Below are 22,529 nucleotides of genomic sequence, written 5' to 3'. Positions count from 1 at the left end.
AAGATTGCGATGATTTCACCAAAGGTTTTCGTTCTTATTTTATATTCAGTATCACTGTACACAGGGACGGATTATGGGTTGTGTGGGCCCCTGGGCAAAACGTTCGTGAGGGCCCCCCCTCCCCACCAGCACCACCACCACCACAACCACCACAATTCAAGGGCCCTTGGCAGCCAAACGCCCTCCCTATAGGGGATGATCAAAGAACGTAGACCCTCTAAAATAGACAAACGAAAATACACTGTTGATAAGCGTTGCAAATTGTTTTGGGCTAGGGGCCCCACGGGCCCCCTGCACCCCAAGGGCCCCTGGGAAGCGGCCCCGCTGGCCCGGTCCGTAATCCGTCCCTGACTGTACATCATTGGATGCCTGCGGTCCTATGTGAGACAGGGATGCATGAGTTAAGCTTCATGCCACATTCCATCAAATAGCTGGGCAATGAATTATTTTCAGCCTACAAAAGCACCTCGATTGAGTTCCCAGGTACAATGATGGTGGTGAAGCAACCAATACGCTAGTTAAACTGAAGCTTCAGCTTACCGGCTTATTTTCTGGAACAAATTAAACTGGCAGGGTCAAGCTCCTGAAATTCCCAAAGGTGGGGAGACCTGGAGTCACTTAAGTCAATGAGATACCATAAACCGAGAGAAACACCTTTTCTGTGTGCGGGCAACCTCAAGCATTTTAGTCTTGGTTGGAAATGCCAAGATTTTCAAACCTACTACATCATGTTAGAAATGCTTGATATTTTTGTCCATCGAATCAAACCGTGCATCTTGCAATACGGTTGACCTTTAACCGCGAATGTTATTATTCCGCACCAGCGGATTCAGAAGTAATATCTGCAATATTTGCTGTTTGTTTCGCTCCTCATTGCCAGCATATTCCCACTGCGCCGTGACGCCCATCTTCTCCGAGCCCAGATCCATCTCCGGTGCCAAGCGTGTAGCTGTTTGCCTCGGCGAACCTCCCGAAACTTTCACCCAAGCACCATGTTTATGTATGAGGCTGGAAAGACGCGGAAGAGGGAGAAGAGTTCAGGTAGCCCCATCTGTTTCCTGTGCGGTCCTGTTCCTGTGGATCCAGGCAGAAGATGTGATGCCTGAGTGACTGTTGAGACACATCCCCTGAACATCAAGCCCGCAAGCCTGCGGTTTTTTTTCAGCTTGTCTCCGAAAAGAACTCAAACTCACAGAGGGATGATGGCAGCCTGAAATATCAAGTGCGATTAGAACTTATAAATACTTCTCAATAGGTTTCTGTGCATAGTACTCACGGCAAGCAAATTATTGGAGTAATCAAAGTGGTAACCGGTTGGGTTTAATTACAGTAGGAGTGTTGAACATCTTCTGGGCACTCATGATTATATCCAGCTCCTAACAATTACTTTTTTTCTGTCATGGGAAGTATTACATTGAAATTAATAATATGTAGTTAATGAAATCTAGATAATCATGAGGCAAATGTGTGGGGTAGAGGGTGGGCAGAGGCAGGAAATTAACCTCCAGAATCATCAGTGTGAATACTGAGTACTTGGTTGTGCATTGTTCTCTCCTCTTGTGAACTTTACACGCTTCATCATGGTCATGAGACTGGAACGGCGCCTTTGTAGGTTTCCGGGAACGTCAGGTGGTTAAATACGCGGAAGGTCATTGGATGAAAGCATCCATCCCCTGTCGCCATGGCAGCTGTTTTCCTCCCTAAATTGGATTATCTCCTTCTCAATAAGGCTGTGTGTGGCTGGGAATTCGTGACCCGGCGGAGGTGGGGGGCGGTGTTTGGGGGGGGGGGGGGGCACATCAGTTTGGCCTTTCATCTGCCCAGCGACTTGGGCCATGTATGTTCCATTTCTCCACACGCCCGGACCCTTCCGCAAGGCCCCTTTGTGCCGCAGCCTGTCCTGACAGTTCCGGTGGTCCGGCGTGTCAAATAGGTTGGCCCCCAGCTGCAGCCCCCACCTCAGTGAGACCCGCTGTTTTCCCCTCACATCCCCAGTCCGCTTGAGTGAAATCGCACACACAGAAAACTGAAAAACAGACAGACAACCCCCCCGCCCCCCCCCCCGCCATCCTTTTCTCTCCTCACCTCTCAGAGCCGGCCCGCACTTTGAAACTCTTGGCAGAGTGTGCTGTTTGCCATCTGTACGGCTGTTTTGGCTATGAATCTCTTGGGGGGGGGGGGGGGGGGGGGGTCGGATGGAGAATAAAGAAGCCTCAGGGTTTTCTTGTGCTTTTGAGGAAAAAGTAACAACGGAATAAAACAACACTGCCAGTCCCTGTGATGGTCTCGGCCCGGGGGGAACGATCCCCCGCCAGTGGGGATGGGTCTCCGTCCAGAGACTTGGGGTGAGAAGTCCCAACCTCCCCCCCCCGGTTAGCCGCCTCGGCCGAGCCCCTCGTGTATAGCGCCTGTCGTCTATTCTCAGATCCCTTCATTTCGTCAGAAAATGAGCTCGACCCTCACACTGTTCTCCTCAGCACTGTTCTGACGCTCTTCCCCTTTTCTGGAATACTCGTGTCTCTTGATTTACGTAAAACCAGACATAAACAAAGAAAAAAAGTTCACGGAAACGCTAACAAAACCAGAGGTATATGCCTGTAAGTAATTTACGGCTTATCTTTTAATTTATTTAATATTTACTCTTTAGGTGTGTATCACTAATATAATTCTGGCTTAATAATTATTCACTATAAGGTGTCTTCAATGGTATTTGGGGTCAAATTTGTGGTTTTCAGAAATCGATTATTTGCGTCGAGTTGAGAACTGCGTAAATCGTTTCACCGTACATCAGAGCTATAAGGAAATACGTTACTTTTAACATTTTCTTGTGCTTAAGAATTGAAACCCATGCTGTCTGATTTTGTTCCGCCGGCACGTACAATGAACGCATTGTGGTTCCGATCTCATAAATCAATCAACAGATAGACTGTGAGACAGGTTAGCGCCAGCCAATCACGAGACAATGCTGGGGAAGGCGGCTTTCTTCATCTGCCGGTGCCAGAACTAAACTCGAGGTCCGCTCGGCTGCCAGTGGTGGGGCACTTGAACAAGGGGGGTGTTGTGTCCCTCGCCTGCTTTGTCCACATTCGGCGGCCTGTGGGTGTTCAGTTGCGTCGATTATACCACAATAGACAACAATCGCTGCTTCTGTAGGGAGGGAAACGGGATGTCGGTCATTGCTGCACCTGCCAGCCAGCGGAATTCTGTTCATACATGACAATGATGACATCACCGTGCTGGAACGGCACCCAAGCCCACCTTCTCTCTATGCTGTCAACTTCTTTTCTGTCAGTCCTTTGCTCCTCTTCTGCATGGACTGAGCATCACCAGTTTCCTACAGTGAAACTCCAACCGCATCATCGAATGAAACATAAAGCGAGAAGCATTTCTTACAGCAAAACACGTACAAAGAGGAGAAACAGAGGTCAAACTATATAAAACTTCATATGTGTTTTCATTGTTAAAGCTTTTTGCAGTCTATAAACATGAAAAACATTCGGCGCATTTTTTAATTTCGTGTATTTTTCTGTTCTGCCATTTATTGAATCGTTCGGTGAGACGGCACAAAAACAATTTCTGTTTTTGGTTGAAGCAAACGTTTCACCACGGTTTCATCATCTTTCACATTGAAATATACGCGCATACGTCCCGTCGATGTCGCCGCGTTGTCCACGGTCTATGCAAACGTTTGTAAAGCCGCGATTGCCCCCCCTCTCCCCCCCGAAAGCCGTCTTACCGGAGCCACTTCCCCCAGACAGCTGTCATGTGAAATAGCTGGGAATTAGCGGGAATGAGGAGCCATCTGCTGCTGGGAAAGCGGGCCCTGAGTTGGGCGCTGAGAGAGGGAACGCGGGAGCTGGCCTGCCGACCGACCTGGGCGCAAATTGGCACGGGGGCCCGTTGAGATCAGCCGAATCTTAGCACGAGCAGAAGGGCGACAGACCCCCTTGTTCCCAGAATCACCAGGAATATGCCTCATATCCCCGGCTGAATTTACAGGGGGGGGGTCCCCAGGATAAAGTTTTTGTTGAGGCCCTACCTAAAATGCTGCTGTAACAAGCAGGAACAAATGGCGGGCACCTAGAACTCGGGGCCCAGGTTAGCCTGAGCATAAGCCCTGGCTTTGCTCACATCCAAGGGCTTTTGCTAAATTTACAGAGAAGCCAGCACAGAATCTTAATCAAAATGCAAATGTCTCACACCATTTTAACGACATAGCTAATGATGCCTTTGCCTCAGCTGCAGTTTGAGGTAGTTGCGTACATTCGACAGTGTCATTCTGCAGTTCGATAGAGTCGTCACTCCACCTGATGGCTCCGGATCTCGTGTGGACTTTGCCGAGGATTTGTAGAAAGCTTTCCCCCTGCGGATGCAGCTTTGCGGGGGACGTGACCTCGGACAGCGGGCGGCTTTCCGGGGAGATTCTGCGGTCCTGGCTGCTCAAAAGGACGTGGGCGTCCTTTGCTTCTCTGGGAGTCACACACAGAGGTCCGGTGCTGATTTCTTGTCAGCCTGCAATTCCCACGCTGCTGGATTCCTGGTACCCCAGCAGGCTTTGCCCCGTAGCATCGTACGGGTCATTCCTTGACGAGAGCAACGAAAGGTCTCTTTCTTCACCGACGACCCCCTTGCTGTGTGCCGGCGTCTGATCCGGTAGCTTCTGCCAAAATGTGCAAATGTTACGATCCGATTGTATCCATCCTTATTTGTTAATGCGAGAAAAACGCAGGACTCGCCCCCATCTTAGAGCGCCTTGCTCATTAATGGCCGGAAAAATGGACATCTATTCTTGCCTCGGAAATTCATTCTGTCAATTTAACGCTTCTTGGCACCATTCAGGAGCTAAATTCACGGAGGAGGGCTACCCCGAAATGCAACAGACCGCTGTTATGGACTGATGCACAATGGTGTTACTTAATGCAGAAGAAGAAGACTCAAGTCTACATGCTATCTTTCCATATAAGGGCTTATTTTTAAGTGATTTAGTTTACCGCATTTAATTAGGCTTGAATGGCTTTGTTGTACTGGAGGAAAAAGGATTTCTTTCTATTAGGATATTTGTATGGGTTATGGGCTTTATTGCAACTTTGGCTCTGTGTATGGGTGTGTGGAGATACCATCCTTGTGCACACGTGTGTTCATGTGTGAATGAGTTTGTGCCCAGTGATGGACAGACGTCCTATCTTGTGCCCTGTGCATTCTGGGATACAGTCCAGGCCTACTGTAGCCCGGCAGTGGATGTGAAGCTATGGACGACAAATTGCAGAATATCTTTCTCTTCGCCTGCAAGATAAATGGAATAAGAGAGTATTGATAAAGGATTAAAGATAAATGAAAACATTTTGAGGTTTCAGCACGTGTGCCGGGTCACCAATGAGGCGGTGATCATGGTGCCATATGGCAGGTAGCTAAAGGAAACTGTACAGGTGTAATCCAAGACCTTGTGGGCCCCACTGCAGGACACTGCGCAGTCGCAGGTACGACAGGCTAAAAGTCAGCAGTAGCTGTGTGCTGAGCACTGGATCACGCCAAGCACGGCTTCTGCTCAGCAGATAGCTCTCAGGCTGTTGGAACGTGCCGGAAGAAGACTCCTTCTGAACAGGAGCAACTTGAGAAGCTGTAACCCAGTAATCCAGTCAACAAATTAAAAAAATTGGTAATTAGTGGCTATCGGCTGTGATATTTAAAAACTGTTCACACTGCACAGAGAATCTGCTGAAAATGATATTTTGGGCATGATACTGCTATCACATACGGGTCTGTGCCTGCTCCTCTGCGCGGAAATGCGCGCTATCATTCAGTCTCTGGGATACTTCGATGCCAGGTGTGAGCACTTGTTGTTGTAGTGATGGTTGCCATGCTTCCATGTGTGCGTCGGCCGCTGAGAACTTGGGCTAATCGCCATCTGCATCAGCATCGCGGTTAGCGCCTTTAGCAAACAGCGTTCCCCGATGATTTTCGGCGCAGCTCTGTGAAGGCACGGTTCGCTGCTCTGATCCACATGAAGCTGCTGTTCAGCTCTAGAAGAAAGGTTCTTTAAACTTTCTGGAAAAGTTCCATCTGTTGTGAAGTCCTTTTAAACATCTACTGTCATAGCAACGATAGAGGAGAAGCAGAGATCAAAACCTGCAAGAATGATTCTGTTTGCTGCTGTTAACTCTGCAGAAAGGAAAAATACCATTCAATACAATATTCTATATGAAAATACCTTTTATATCCTGTACAGTAAGTAAATCCACTGCATTTGCAGTGTCCCTCACATAAAACAGATTGGATTAACTCACTCCTTGGTGAGTCCAAGCTAAGTCTTGAGTCAAAAAATTGTAGTTACGTCACAAGTCATCAAACTTGTGACCCGAGTCCAACTCGAGTTGTGAGTCATGTAACTTAAGTACCTGCCTGTGTCAGTTTTTTTGGCCTTTAGTGATTAAATCTTGCTGCAGCGAAATTCAGTCAAAGCAGGTCACAGGATATGTTCTTTACAGGTAGATAGTCTCCACTCACGATTGTCCTCACACAGTTTTTATGTCCGTGTATATGCAGACATTGATGCATCTTTCCAACAGACTATCTCAGGAGACCTTGCATTCAGCCAACTGAAAATGCAGATAGTACAGAATTCATATACACTGGAATTATAAAATTAAAGTTATGGAATCCACTATAATCTCTTGTGCTAAAGTCTTCTCGAGTCATAGGGTCCAAATTGGGTCCAAGTATTTCCCCTCAAGTCCAAGTCAGTTTTGCCAAGTCAAGTCACAAGTCATCAAATCTGAGACTTAAGTTTGAGCCGAATCACAAGTCAGAGACTCGAGTTCCGACCAGTGCTGCATAGTCCCATTTGTATATTGGTGCACGTAGTGTGTGTTTAGTGTATATTTTGTGTCTCAGAATCCTTGCAGGACAGCCAAACTTTGACGTGCTCAGACTTCCTGAGGAATTTTCACATCAGTTCCCTCATCATGCATATTTAATACTAATTATACTGCTAATTTGTATTTTTGACATTGTGTAGCTGTTCATCTGCCTCGCATGCAAAATGATGCATCTGCACAGATATACTGAGCAGTACCATCAAACCGCCTGAGTCAGTGTTTACTGTTCATTACCTCTGATTACTCTGGACATTTTCACTTCAGTCAATCTGACCTGACATCAGTATAAAGTGCAGCTAAATCCCCTGCATTAATCATGCGAGTGAAAGTCCATGGTGGGATGTGCAGTAGCGCGGCACAGTGGGTCGGGAGGGGGGGACGCCTCCAGGGTTCTGGGTTAAACCCCCCCCCCATCATGTGTGTGAGGAACAGTGGCAGTGAATTCTATAGGTGACATAGGCGGCTAGCTAGGGTGCCATCCCCTGGTTGGGGGGGGGGGGGGGGTAGCTTAGCAGGTCCATTTCACTTTGCCTCAAGATGGGCAACCAGTTCACCTTGGACCTCCAGATGCGTTTATTCATCTCCTTACTTGCAGAGTTGCACATACAAGTAAAAATCCAGACCAAGATCTTGTCCATCTTCATCAACTTAGGAGTTTCTACTTCCCCTCCTCTGTTCTCTCTCTCTCTCTCTCTCTCTCTCTCTTTCTTTCTCCCCCCCCCTCCCTGTGCAACTAAAAACTTGACTGTGTTCCACATTAAAATGATGACGTTTGCCAGAGGGGGGTGCTGCCCTTACAAAAGTTACTTCATTTGGCCTCTTGCCTAGTGGCCCACAGAAAACAAGTGGTACCCCCCCCCCCCCAAGTCTGCAGCAATGCCTACGGTTGGCTGGCCACCTGCAGGGCTGTGGGCAGATCTGCGTGGATCGCATCCTCCTCCAGGCCTGTCACGCGGCTAGAAGAAGCCTTCAGCAGCCGGAGTACGAATAAGCAGGTGGCTGACAGCGGTCGAGTTGGAGGCAGGCTGCTCTAAAATTCACCCCTCTCAGCTTGGAATGGATGCTGCGTATCAAGGGGGAAGCCTACCCGTAACGGGGTAACGGGCTGTTCCAAGTTAGGACAAAGTGGGGGGGGAGCCTTTTTATTTTCAGAAGTCGTGTCTGCTAATGTGTTCTTCAAAACAAAGACATACATCCCTGTGTCTCTATTCAGCGGTCAGTGGCCTTTCGGCTTTGAATATAAATAAATGCCTGTGGAAGCTCGTACAGGTCATTGGACTGGTGAGGTGCTTCTCCATCGTGGTGAGACATCAGAAAGGATGAGAGAAGCAGTGATGGATGATGGGGTTTGGCTGTGTGCAGCTGGCGAATCGGGGTTAAGGAACCACAAGCCTTAGCGGCGTGCTGGGGCAGTCTGAACACTACCCATGATCCGATCTAAAAGTGTCCTATCACATGGTATTAGTCTGGCCTCATTTTGATTTCACTCTTTGTTCTTTACAATTTTTTTATACGTATAGCATATTTTTTATAAATACAAAGTTATCCGAAGATCACTTTGAAAGGATTTGTAATGAAAAGCATCACTAGATTCCTCTTAGATGTTCATTTTGACATATGTCTGCAAGTGGGATCCATCAACCCTAACCTCAGATTGGCTGCACTGCAAAAAAAAAATTGGTTTTCTCTCATTGTTAATGTAATTAAACTGAGCAACCAGTCAGTAAACCGACACCATACATTTAGAGCATAATTACGAGCTATTAGTGCTCTGCCGAATTGTTGTTGCAAGACTGTTTTTGACAGGAAAATTGGAGAAAAGGGAGAACTTATTTAGCCACACAAAGCATTTTAAGTTGGTGGAATTCATGGTTTGGAGATGGATGAGTCATTTGTTATTTTGCAGTATTATTCTTGTCAGGTCTGGAGAGAGAAAAATATTTATAGCAATGTAAGATGCATTTGACAGGGAACCGCACATTATACGTACAATTCTTGGAATAAGATACATATCAATTTTTCTAGCATAAGGACGTCTATGGGGCTGATAATGTGGCTCGGGAGCACTGCAGAATCCATTAAAATGCATCTGAGAGCTGTCCAGCAAGGATTCTGAGAGCCCATCCTTGGGAAGCCTCGAGAGGTCACAGAAGCATTTGACCCCGATGTTGCAGGCAGACGCCCCAGCCTCACCCCCCCGCCCACCTCCCGCCGCCTCCGGATGCACCTGACTGCTGCCCTAATCACCCCCAGGTGTCACCTATGGACCAGACAGCAGATCAGGCTGGAAGCAGAGGGGGCAGCTTTCCATCTCGCACAGACCCTCACATCTCCTGGCTCTGCATTCAGTCCGTCAGCTGCTGTGACAGCGGGAGAGGAGGGGGGGGGGCATAGAAGACCGGGTGGAATATTTAAGCCCCCTCCCACAGCACCCCTCCAACCAAATGTACATATGTTTAGCTCAGCAAAGCATGTCCTGCGAATGTCAGCATTGACCACAATAAAGATATGAAAAACAAGTTCAGGATAAAGCTATTCTGTGATTCGCGGCTGGTAATATGCAATTAAAATGTTTCGCTTCACAGAGTAATTAATTCCAGTGTCAATGAATTGTACGGAAAGTTTTTATTTTTTTTAAGAAACCCTGAGTTAATTTTACTATACAAAAGGGTTTCAGGTGTGGAGAGCTCCCTCCGGGACTACTTTATGGTTATTTTTCTCTCTGTAATTTGCCGCGATCGGCATGTGTGACGGCTGGCGTGGTCGTGTGATATCGACCCGCTCATTGACATACGGGCCAGACCGCACAAAGTGCAGCCCGCTTGCTGCAATGGGACCTGAATGACGAGCCGGTTGTGACGGCTGAGTGACGGGGGCCGATCGACGCATTACAACACAGACCCTTTCCCTGCTCTGTTTAAAATTCAGCTATGAAGCTTTGAAGGGTTGGTGGTGGCTAAAAATGTTCAAATAAAACAAACAGAACTTCTAATTAAAGTTTAATACAGGAAGCACAGAGGGTCCAGCCGTCCAAGGCTGGAAAAGAAGCAGCCCCCATGCTTGAGGCGAATAATTCACACAAAGGGCGAGTACAAACATCTAAACACCAGCCCACTGGATGATACAAAATTGCATGTTGGACTATATTATTTACGCCCAGTTGGCTAGTAGGAAAAATTCTTAAGTTCCACCCAACGGTGTAGGATAGAGTTTGATATTGGGGAGGAACACAACTTAATAATTTATATGCAACCTTTATTTTTTGGGGGATGAATTAAGAGAAGTTAAATACAATCATCCATCCATCCATCCATCCCACTCACCCAGTACAGTGTTACTGAGTCTGGAGGCTGTCCTGAGTAGTACAGGGCATGATGAGACTGCACTGGCCATCTGGCAAACCGGGCATCTTCCCGGTGGACCGAGGGGTATGTGAGCCAGCACTGGGGCATGATATGGTGAATGAATGAATGAATGAATGAATGAATGAGATTATTGCATTTATACAGCACTTTTCAAAACACCGAAAGCACTTTACAGAACCAATGGGGAGTCACTTCAACCGCCTCCACTGCGCAGCCCCCACCTGGATGATGTGACGGCAGCCATTCTCCACCAGTACACTCGCCACACATTAGCTATGGTGGTGAAGGGACAGGAGAGAATTCACCAGTTAGATATAGGCGATGATTAGGAGGACAGATTTCAAAGGGTCACAGAGGGTGATTTTAGCCAAGATTCCCAAGCATATATTATAACTGAGAATCTTGGTTTTACATCTCATCAGAATTACAACACCATTTACACAGCACAGTGTCCCCATCACTGCACTGGGAATACACACAGACCACAGGATGGGCTTCCGGTTGGCTACACCACTCCCAGCAGCAGCCCAGCTTTCCTAGCTGGTCTCCCATCCAAATACTGGCCAGACCCACACCTGCGTAGCGTCAGACACATTACCTGGTCTGAACTGCAGGTAGTACCGCTGAGAAAATCACACGACGCCAATCCAGGACAGGTACAGGGCCGGATCTACATTTCCGGGGGGTCGTAGGCAGAGATTTACTTGGGAGGCCCCCCCAACCAAGAAATTGATGATCATTTCACATAATTCAGGAGCATATTCTGCAAATAGTTGGAGCTGCCCATGTGTATGCCTGCACAAAAACATTTTAATTTGATGTATATGGTTTTATTTTTAAATTATTCTTAATTTTCTGTAATTGTTCTTATTTATGAATTACTTACATGAATATATAACATTTATTTTTTTCCTGAGTTTCTCCTAGCCCCCTTGTGCTGATCGGGTCATAGGCAGCCGCCTAGTTTCCTATGGCTGGACCCAGCCCGGGGAAGCTACTGAATTATAGTGTTCATTTATACTGTACACATTACTTTTGCACCTCGCTAAGTACCATGGCTAAGAGTTGCATTCTAATGGATATTTCATACTTCTATTGTTATTTAAATAGAGATGTTATAATGATTTCGTTTGAAAGTATAATGGATCGCTGCCTTTTGCGTTAGCTCCTGACTATATGTAGCGCGGATAAGATCAGACTTTTGTTCATGAACTGTTCGGTCGTCTTCGACGCGTCTTTTAAGTGAACAAAATGATCTTGGCCACTGTTCTCATTCCTTCACTTCGTTCAGTAAGTGATCCATTGTACATCTCATTGACGAATATATTCAGTGACCGTACGGTTTGGGACCCTCTCCTTCGCCCCCCACTGGTGTAATAGCGTACAGAAGCCTGAAATAATCAGTATAGCTGAAATCATTTAATTAGGCCCAACATAAAGTTAAACTTATAATGAACGTTTCAGTTGAATTAACGGAAAAAAATCGACTCATTGAAAAGAACCGGTGTTGAACACGTTTCTCATTACATTTACTTATTTAACAGACGCTTTTGCCCAAAGCGACGCATAAATGAGAAAAGCTTGGCGGTTCACCTAAAGAATGCATGGTTTAGCGTTAAGAAGTGAAGGTACACGTGTTAAAATAAACCCCACATTATCAACTACTTAAATATGTTACATGTAATTATTTTTTTTACTTTTCTAGTTTTTTTTTTTTTCAAACCTGCGTCTCGACAACCCGCGTGTGTACTGGGTATGAATTGCACCATTTTCGGGTTTACTCATAACTCCTGGGATGTTAAAATGAAACAAAACATAAAGTTTTTCTGTGGATGAAACATGTAGACCTAGGATAACGTGTGTCTGACACCTGTATAGCACCTGAACCGAGAAACTTTAAGTGCAATAGACAGCCCGACCCCCCGAACTGCACAAACTGACGCATCGTCTCCTGTAGCGGCGCTGTAGTTTGCGCTAAACCCGCCCATAAGCGCCGTCACCGCTTCAAACTGCGAGTGCGGATCCACGGAGCGCAGCGCAGCGCAGCGCAGAGGCACCGCGGCAGCCAGTGCAGCCGAAGGGGAGCGAGCGCAGCCCGGCTTTGTTTGTTTGATCGCCCCGTCTGTTTTTCTCCCCCCAGCCTGAACGCGATCCACCTGCCGTAGGAGATGTGGACGGATATAGGGAAGATCATGCTGTTTCATTTATTTCTGATGGAGCTGCACTCGGCGAAAGGTTGGGTCTTTAATTTTAATGATCGTTTGCACGTATGAATGAAGTGGCTGCCGAGCCGGGACCCGCACTCGCGATCGTCCTGCTGTTTACACTAATCCACGATAAAACGGCATTTAATGTGACAGTAAAATAGCTAGTCGGTACGATATAGCCTTTTAAAATTCTGTTTTAGTTGTTAAGTGCTGAGGCAAAGGGCAGTGTCTTGGATCTTTCGTTTTTGTTCGCGTATCTAAACATATTTAAGCGGATGCACGAATGCTGCCGGGTAATGTAAAATATATTATCTGTATTTGTATAAGATGTGTCAGATAATAGTTGGTATTTACACATGTTTTTGATCGTGGTTTCATTTACGGGTGTTCAATGGGAAGCTCTTCAGGAATACGGAGTACAGTGATCTCTCTCCTCGGTAATAAATACTTCCGTAATATATCCAGCATATAGTTTACTTATCCGTATTATGTTCCTGGTATTGCATATAAACTTTTTTTTGTTTAAGTCGATTACTTGCATTGATCGTGCCCTTTTTCGTCGTAGGGACTAAAACGGATTGCGAGGAAGGTCAGTTTAAGTGCAGAAACGGGAGGTGTATACCTATCATCTGGAGGTGTGATGATGATGATGACTGCGTGGACAACAGCGACGAGGAAAGCTGCCGTGAGTACGCACGCATATGGCTCCCTGTCACACGTGCTTTACACACGTCTGTGAAAGGCGCTATATACACGTTATCTCTGCCGGAAAAAATCCCTGCGTGTAAAGGGGGCGGAAATCAACACTGGTTTATGTCCCAGCAGACGTGCGCATAGTTTATGCTTTAATTTCTGTAATTTCTTCTTTATAGGCGGCCAAACGTCCGCGCTCTGTCAATTGTGTTTAACTACCGGCTCTTTATCTTGTTACCGAGCCGCACGTTGCATGAATAGAAACTGTAACTAGCTTTTTTTTTACAGCTCCATCAAAACTTTTTCTTTATGTTCTTGAAATGTATAATCATTACTATGAGTAATGTTACTCGGGAGGGTGATTCTGAGTAATCGGGAAGAGAAGCGCTGTGGCTCTCGGCGTCCCCGTGAGGAAGGATGGTGCATGTGGTCATGCAGGGCTTATGGTGCCAGGCGAAAGTGCACTGAAATCGCCAGTTTTTATTGAGTGCACCATGATGATGCAAATCTTACTCCATTGGCTAGTAGGGCTCAGAGAAAACGTCGATGTATGTTAAACGGAAATGATTCTTCCGGTTCGGTTGTGTAGCCTGCTGTTTTAAGGACAGGCGTACCGGGGCAGTTTCAGGAAAGGTAAAAACGGCAAATGTGAAATCTTTTTAACCTCAACATGTGTCTCGGTGTGCACAGAAAGTCTCTCTCTTCGCTGCATTATGCTGTACTGTTTGTGCCTACCAAAATTATTACAACTTTATTATTATTTATTAAGACCCCCTAATAATAATGAACTTTTCCCAATCTCAATCTGGGCTTTCCCCAATTACCCCGATATTCAGTGTTTGTAGGTTAGTTTGGTCTAAGCCACCACAGCATAATCACTCCTGGCACTCCAGTTGGCAAGACCTTACTCGCTTTCCCTAACCACTGCGCCCCCTGCTGGCTCACGGGTCCCAAGGTTCAGGCACACTGTCACTACCAAAGGGCGACAAACCTTTGTCTCAATACAGAAATATGAACGCAAACCTGTTACAGAGTGTTTGATAGTGTGGTGGGCTCTCTGAAGCCCCTCCACTCTGAGTGATGGGGTGGGTGTGGCGAACCGTGAAGGGGGAGATGCGGAAGAAATCCGGTGGTGACATCGCTGCTTTTGTGACTGTTGCTCCTGAACACTTTCCCTCTCGTGTTTCCGCGCTTGTCGGGACAGCAGTATTGGCGGAGGTCAGTGCTGCTGCCTCTCGGTGCCGTTTGACGAGGGCCCTCCCTCTCTCTCTCTCTCTCTCTCTCTCACACACACTCACTGTCTTTTTTGTAAGTCAGTTGGGAGTCCTGTCACACACTCTGGTGGGCCTCTCTCTGTGGAGATTGCCCAATCCTCATCCGCAAAATGAATTTGAATAATTCCTTGAAGATTGTCCTTTGTCACCCCCCCCCACCCCCCCACCCCATTCAGTAGAGCACCGGGGATTCCTGTCTCGTTGCCTGTAGAGACTGGGGGGACTGACACCCCCCCCCCCGCCTTTTTTTTTTAGAAGATCTTGGGGCTTTATTTTAGATGAAGTGGGCCTTTTTTCAGGGGCTGGACGGAACAGGGTGAGCGCAGCTGAATTAAAGGGCCAGAAGGTCTGACATTAAGGAGGAGCTCAGAAGACGTCGTGTTCTGCCATGACTGAAGAAAAACAGCTCAGTCTGAAGTCCCACTTCTCACTTCATCTTCTGTGGTCACGCATCCTTTGCATCCGTTGGTTTCAGTTTTTATTTATGTCTTTTTTTTGTAGCCTTCGACATACAACCATAGGACCATCCAAAGGTGGCCAAACGGTTATTTCTCTCCCACCTTCTTTTCCAGTTTTCGAGCTTTTTTTCTGAATTGTTTTTTTTCTGCTAGTGCCCCCCAGTGTTTCTCCGAGGAATGCAGGGGGGCTTCTCGGCCCGGCGATTTTACGAAAGGACAGTGCGGCGTCTGGGAGGCCGGGTTCACCCGCAGAGGCCCATCGCAGCTGGGCTGCATGCATCTGCTCGCTGACGGGTCGCCTCGCCCCAGCAGAATGATTCGGCTGTTTGTTCGCAGTCATCTGTAGTGCCTTGTAGGGTGCTGATGCTTTGATGTTGCCCTTCTTGTATTTGGGCATATTTATTTGGAGTGGCAGACTGTACCCACTTTTCCTGCTCGCAATATAGAGGCAACCTCTGCTAATGCACGGATGCTAATGCACGGATGTCGTCTTTGGCTTGTTTATGTAACTGCCAGCCATGGCAGGTTCAAAGCATTGGGGGGCAGCGGTGATGTTTTCCACCACTTAAACCCCGCATTTGTGTGGGGCCCCTGAGGTTGGGGGCCCTTCTTGGCCACAAACTGTCACTACACTAAGGGTCCCAAAATGGCTTTTTGATTGTGGCCCCAGAAACAGCAACCTTGCAGCTTGACCTGTCCCCAGAGTCCTGCCGCACCTCTCCTCCTCACCACCTGAACCGCGGAGGGGGCCCGTGTCCGTCACCTTGCTCCCCCTGTCGCTGGGGGCGCGTTAGCAAGCTGTCACGCACATGCCGGCCGGGCCAGAGGGCGACAGCAGCGTGTGACCTGTCTGTGAAGCGTTGGGAAGCCTTATTCTGAATTGCAGCTGAGTGAAATCAAAGGTCATTATTTTTTCTTTTTTAAAAGGCTGGCACATTGGGGTTGGGCACCGGGGCCAGCTTTGGCAGCCCGAAAGGCTTTGTGTTTATGTTGAGGGGCGCAGCTGAATAACTTGCAGGCCTGAGGTGAGCTGTTCATCTGCATGCTAATCATATTAGCAGACGAGCTTTAACACTCACGCGGGAGAGTCTGTTGTTTTCGTGACCGTGGACAGTGCCGCTCCAAGCCCATGTGACGCCCTAGGCAAGCTTCACCACCGGCGCCCCCTGTTGGAAACCAAGTAAAATTGCCTGGCACCTCCCCAGAGGGTGGCAGCCGCCTGTGTCGCCTGATTGGTCCGCCGTCTCCTGCTGCGGAGAGTTGGCCATCGACTTCTCGCTTTGGCTCTCTGCTGACCGTCCAGCAGGTCGTTACGGCTTCCCACTCCCTGAGAGTCTAATATCCGAATTGCAGGTGGTGCTCACTCCCCGGTAAGGCACGGGCGCTGTCGTGGGCTGCGAGTTCATTCATCAAGCCGACTGCTCTCCAGAGGACCCCAAATGGCAGTCCTCTTCACTGCCTGAGTCTAACGCAGCCTCCTAAAGCTCTCTGCCTCCTGGCAGACTCCAGTTTTACTTATTGTGATTATTTTTATTTATTTTTTTTGCTTTTCTCCCCATCATCAGAGTGATTTATCGAGCTGTGTTTCTAGGGAGTGTGTGCGTTCCGTGTCATTTAGCGCGCGGGCAGCAAGGGGTGCCTTGTCTGTGAAGATTTGGGTCAGACGGGCAGGTGTGTGGGTGGATGGGGGGGGGGGGGGATAGCCATTAGTAAGACATATTCCTTGTTTTTTTGTTGATGAGCCCACTGCTTGTAGTGAGTGGGGATGCTCGTCGTCGGTCGCTATGGGCGACGGGGTAGGCTCGGTGCTTCCCGAGTGTCTTTGTGTGAGGCTGTTTCAGCCCATCCGTAAAGAGCATAGCCAGCAGCTATGAGTTGCCAGGTATGTATGTCCTCTCCTCTCTTTGAGCATCTCCATAAAGAGCATATCTTGCAGCTTTGGGTTGCCAGGTATGTGTTCTGTTTGTTTCAGCTACGCTGACTGGCAGGATGCTAAAACGTAACGCTTCCGCCGATAACGTAACGTCTAAAAACGACTCGTTTATTTGCATTCCAGTAATCCCTTTCTTATTTTTATTAGCCAGTCGCTCTGTTAGAAGAATGTACGAATTAACCTGCAATCGTTTAATACCCCGGTGAGATTATTAACGTTTGAAGTGGAATGGCATTTGTTCTTCCCCAGACATCGCCGCCTTTGATGTCGTTACCTTTTTTCCTTCTCTTTCGTGTTCACTTCAGCCTCCTACAAACAGTATTTTTCTTTTTTTTTGTGAAAAAATAACTTTTAATTTGCAGTCAACCTGAAAACAATCACGGTGACGTGTTTCCCAAGCCGACGCAGGGAGGTTTAAAGTGAATTTTAAATCTCGCACTATTACTGTTGAGATGTTGTGTAAAACCGAATGTTAATTACAATGAATAATACTAGCGGTAGGTTTTTTAAGTGAGCGCTGCGTGCGTAGCTCCTGCCTGCCTCTAGGAGGCGCTACTGGTTGCCGTGAATGTCTGAAGTTGTGCTTTTTTTTTTCTTAGCCCCATTTCCCCCAGAGGTCTGTAGGGACTCAGGATGCTGATTGGTCCATTTCCAACGGCTGTCACTAATGCAGCCCCCTCCCTATTAGGCTCCTCGTACATGTGCTGCGTCCCTCTCATGCCGGTGAGGCTTTTCCAGCCGCCTGGCCCTTACCAGACAGGACTATCGTCAGCATCCTCCTCTCCGGCTCTCTGAGGTGGCTTCCTGCATTCCTATGTCATTTGCAAGTCTCTGACAAGCGGGGGCAGTTTGTATTGAGAGGCCCAGCAGGGAAAGAGATGAGGATCTGACCCCCCCTGTGTTCTCTTCATTTTGTCCACTTTTCCCAAACCATTACCTGTTTTTTTTTCCCCTTTTATTCGCGTGCCTTTGTTTCTGCGTGAGCGACCGTCTCGCACGTTCGTAAACACCTTGCTCTCGCTGTTGCCGGTGCCCCCTCCCGGTACCGGCCTCGGTAAACGGCCCCCCCCGGCGCTCCGGCCTGCCGTCTCCCTCTGTGGAGCGAACAGTGTGCGATCGGTGTGGATTTGGGTGCGTATACATGCGTCGGTGCTCGTGTGTTTCCGCGCTTTCGTTTTGTTTCGCTTTGTGTTTCGCTTTGTGTGGGCGTCGTCCTGAAAGAGTACTTCCTGTAAGCCTTTCATGGCCTGATCAGACATCCCTGTCAGGATCCTCTCCACACTGACTGGGGGGTGAATAGCATAATGCTATATCCTGTAGAAAAATATGGTACAAAATCTTCTCCTTTCTCATAGGAGAAGACCATCGGTTGAAGACCATCCCCTCCCCTCCACCCCCACCACTGTACTCAGCTGATTTAAGGCCTTTTATGATTCCTTTGTTCCCTTTCTGCGATATACATTTTTTCGGTCACAGTTTTCAAGCCTCCCACACATTCAGCTCACGGGAAAAGCCATTATGTAACGGATGAGGTGGCTGGTTAGAGGAGCCATCTTTGCAGCCGCCCTCGACGACCCCGCGGACAAACCCGGGCGGCTCGTCGTGGGGACGTGCGCTTTGATTGGTCGCGTGCCTTCAATTGTCTGCATCCTCCGGCCCGGTGCGGGATGAAGTGGATTTTGTGGGGGAAATAACATCCAGGCTTGGCTCTGTCAACCCCCCCCCCCCCCCCCCCACCCCTTCTTTTCCCTCTCCCAGCAGCACAATATCGGCACTGGGCTGGAACTGCCACTGTCAAGCCTCAGCAGAGCCAGATTTCAGATTACAAGGTGTCGGGCTGTTATTCCGGCTCCATGCCACATACACAGAAGGGGCTATTATTTACATGGCTTTGCTGCCCCCCCCTTGCTTATTAGCGTATCTGATATATACACGTAGCTCACCGGGTCACTGATTCCAAAATCTTTCATTGTCTCCTGCCCCCACCCAGCTCTGAGCGAAGCATTTACTTCAGCTAATAGCTTTCAGAGCAATACGTAGGTAGGGCAGCGTTTCCCAGTCCGGTCCTCTGGGACCCGCAGCCAGTCCAGGTTTTTGCTCCCTCCCATCTCCCTTGCCAGACAGTCCACAAAAACAAATGCAAAAAACATGAGCCCATCCTAATTGTTTAGAGTAGAATAGTGATACATGTGAGAGTTGCGTTTCTCCCGACATATCTTGCTCTCACTGAGACACAGATTGGTGTTTTCGGGTGAGAGGAAGCTTTGGGGTTAGAGCACAGGAGATTAAAGGTTTTGCTCACTGGCCCTAAAAGTGGCATCAGTCTCCCAGCTCTGGGATTCGACCCACCGTCCATCCAATCATAGACACGGTCTAAACCCCTTGAGCTGCAGGCTTCTACACCCCCCCAGTGTCCTCATAGGCACCATGCACAGGTTCTGAACTTGTATGAATCCTCAGCCAGTTTAGTCATGAAGACAAATGCAAACGTGCCTGTTGCTGTGGCAACCGCAAGTCAGTAAATGGTGATATGACATGGTTATGTAGATTGTCGTGTAGTTTCCTGGTAAAATCGGCCTACCCGTCGTCACTATGGTGACACCAGCTGTTAACCCGATGTAAGACGTGCACAGTGCCACGCTCCCTAAACCTGCTTCACAGAAACCTCTGCTTTGAATACTGGTCTGAGATCAAATTGACACGTTGGACTCTTGTTAAAGTAGACAACAAATATGGGTGAGAGAGTACAATATCCCAACCACCATCTTCAATAAACAAAATGTCACCCGTCCGTGTGGGTTGTGGTTTATTGCTGTTCCCAGTGTGAGATGAACATTTGAGATTGCAAGAAGAAAGCTGGTTTCCAGACCCAGTTCTGACCTCTCAGTCCCTTCTTTGACTTATTACTTGTCTTTCCTGGTGGTATTATATCGTCTCTGTGTTTTTTTTCCTTAAAGAAGAGTAATTTAGAGTATTAGAAAAACTATTAGGGTTTAGTGTGATTGTCTGCCTCTCTCATGGGAGTGAATTATAGGGGGTGGGGGTTGTAACCAGGGTTACAAAGGGGTAGAAAATTTCCAAAAACTATCCATTGCAGGAGAAGTTTATTTTGGAAATATTCCAAGTTGTAAATTTTCATGGGGAATTAATGGGAAAATGTGGGAATTAACGAGAGAATTCCCAGACCTTTGAAACCCTAGTTCCAGCCAATAAAACTGGGCCCCCTTAAATGGGTGGAGACCCTCACCCATTGTCCTCACCACCGTTAGCATCTCTGTTTGTTCTTCTGTTCCGCACCACCATCCTGTCAGGCCTCAGCACTGCGCAGTTGTTGGACAGTGGCCACTGTTCCCATTATTTTCTGCCTCCAGTTACATAATATTGGATGCAAAATGTTGAAAACAGCGGCCCGAGTTGATCTCGTTTTTAGGCATTTTCGCTTCTTAATCAAACAGCCTCTGCATGGTTCTGTAGTTGGGCACGGAACATTCTTGTATCTGGGCAGGCAATAGTGAATATGAATTGCTTGGAGAATATTTTATTTTTTGTCTTTTATTTAATAGTTTTTTTTTTTGAAATGCTCATGACTGGAGTTCATGGGATTCAACTCTAGGAGGATTTGGATGAAAGAAAATGCCGAGTTCAAAGTACCGACTCAAGTAAACGCACCTAATTCTTTATTTAAGAGTCTGCAGACGCATCATCCATATCATGAGCTGTTGTGCAGGCAGTTTTTATGCATCAGTGTCAATTTTTTTTAAATTAAAATGCGCATTTTCATCTTGGGATTTTTTTGATGGGCAACTAATATGCAAAATACGCAAAGGAATATCTTTTGTCTTTCGTTGTTTATTAGCTGTTCTGCAACAGAGACTGTGCTGCAGGAGTAATTTATATTTCACATTGCGTTGGAGCTTGAGGAAATAATCATGTGACAAGGGGAATTTGAAAATAAGATCTTGCCTTTATTATGCACCTTTGTCCTTTTGGGGTAAAGGAGGGGGTGGGCCGGCGGTTTGGCTGTTAATCGCAAATGGAACAACAGAGTTTGTTTTTTGGAAGGTCATGACAGGCTAATATAGCTCTAGTCTGGATGTATGTAAGAGAGACACTTGTTTTTGTGTGGCTCGTTGGATTACGGCGCTGTACTTGTGATCAGAAGGTCGCTGGTTTGAATCCCAGGGTTGGGAGACTGATTTCATTGTTGGCTTGGCCCTTAGCTTCTAATTGCTCCAGGGACAGGCTGACTCTCCTTTCCCAATTGTGTCACTTTAGATAAAAGTGTAAGCTAAGTGCATTAAACGTTTCACTATAGATGCAGCGAAACAAGCAGTTGGATGGATGAGGGTCCGTATTCATCTGACTGACCTTCCGGGCCTTCCGTATTACCGCAGGAGTTAAGTTGTTTGTACATTTTTAAATGTGTTTACCGTGCTGCGCGATGCCGCCTTACAAAGTCAATAGGAGGGCATCAATTGTTAATGGCGTGTTTAGCGAGCAGTCGCTTGTGAAGCAGTGATTCGCAGAGGACGACCAGGTGAATATAGATGCCTCATGGGCTCATCCGTCTCACTGGTGCTGACATGAGAGGGGCAAGCCGAGCTGGGGGAAATCGCGTGGGACAGCCATCTCCGATTGGGCACCGTGAGGCTTCGCTAATCACTCTATTCGTTTACCGTATTTGTGATCTCTGTCGAGCTGCTTTCTTCGGCTAGAGCTGAATGACTGAATGTTACATTTATCAACATTTTCAAGAGACCCAAAGCACTTTACAGAACCAAGGGGGAGTCATTTCCACCACCCCCACTGCAGCCCCCACCTGGATGATGCGACGGCAGCCATTCTGCACCAGTACGCTCACCAGAAGGTCGTGAAGGGGCAGGAGAGAATTGACCAATTACATACTGGGGATAATTGGGAGGCCAGATTTGATAGGGCTACAGCGGACAATTTTAGCCAGGACATCGGGGTACCACCCCTACTCTTTCGGTCTTTTAAGAGTGACGGCACCATTACTGCACTGGGACATTGGGGTTCACACTGACCACAGGGTGGGCTAACCTGTTGGCCACACCAGCACCTCTTCCAGCAGCAGCCCAGCTTTCCTAGTTGGTCTCCCATCCCAATCCTGTCCAGGCCCAAACCTGCTTAGCTTCAGATGGGTTTCCCTGGTCTGAACTGCAGGTGGTATGGCTGCTGTGGCTCTGTATTTGGGACTCAGTGATTTAGAAGGTTGTTGGTTCTAGTTCCGAGGCCAACTGACTGGTTTCTCCGTTGGGCCCTTGGGCTAGGCCCTTAATCCCCAATGGGTCCAGGGACTGGTTCACCCTACATTCCCAGTTGTACGTCCAATTAGATAAAAGCATCTGCAAGAAAAATAAAAGTACGGAACTGCTTGAACACCTGGCCCTCTTTTAGTAGCCGCTCGTTCTGTCGCGCCCCCTGCTGCTTCGGAAGCTGTCTGAGGCAACGTCTTGCACCTGGCAGCGTAAACAGCCCGGTCCACTGCAGATCCATTTTCATCCAGTGAAACTCAGTCACTAAACAGCTCGGCACAGCGGGGAAGCCCTGTTCGTGTAGGGATGACTTTCAGACTGGAACCTGCGACTGCGGAGGAGTACAGCACAAAGGCACAGGGGAGGGGTACGGAGGTGAGGGCCATCAGTAATAAAGTTGGGCCCATCCGTAGAGGAGAAAATGAAGCCTGTGACCGGAGTCCTTGTA

The 22,529-nt window shown here is 47.7% G+C and overlaps 1 protein-coding gene across 2 annotated transcripts in view; it reads left to right on the top strand.

Annotated features, from left to right (window-relative positions):
- Positions 1-2,450: 2,450 nt before the first annotated feature.
- The window catches only part of lrp8 (low density lipoprotein receptor-related protein 8, apolipoprotein e receptor), a 91,393-nt gene continuing 71,314 nt past the window's right edge, over positions 2,451-22,529 (top strand). Inside the window, exons 1-3 of one of the 2 annotated variants that reach the window (XM_048976087.1) lie at positions 2,451-2,587; positions 12,381-12,475; positions 13,013-13,132. In XM_048976087.1, the coding sequence (XP_048832044.1) occupies positions 12,409-12,475; positions 13,013-13,132 (187 nt within the window). In that variant the 5' untranslated portion in view covers positions 2,451-2,587; positions 12,381-12,408. Of the gene's footprint in view, positions 2,588-12,277; positions 12,476-13,012; positions 13,133-22,529 lie in introns of those variants that run through there. The other variant, XM_048976088.1, reaches the window with a different exon arrangement.

Source organism: Brienomyrus brachyistius, chromosome 15 (assembly GCF_023856365.1).
Source record: "Brienomyrus brachyistius isolate T26 chromosome 15, BBRACH_0.4, whole genome shotgun sequence".
Lineage (NCBI taxonomy): Eukaryota > Metazoa > Chordata > Actinopteri > Osteoglossiformes > Mormyridae > Brienomyrus > Brienomyrus brachyistius.
The sequence above is the reverse complement of the archived record's forward strand: the minus strand, read 5'-3'. Positions and strand labels throughout refer to the sequence as shown.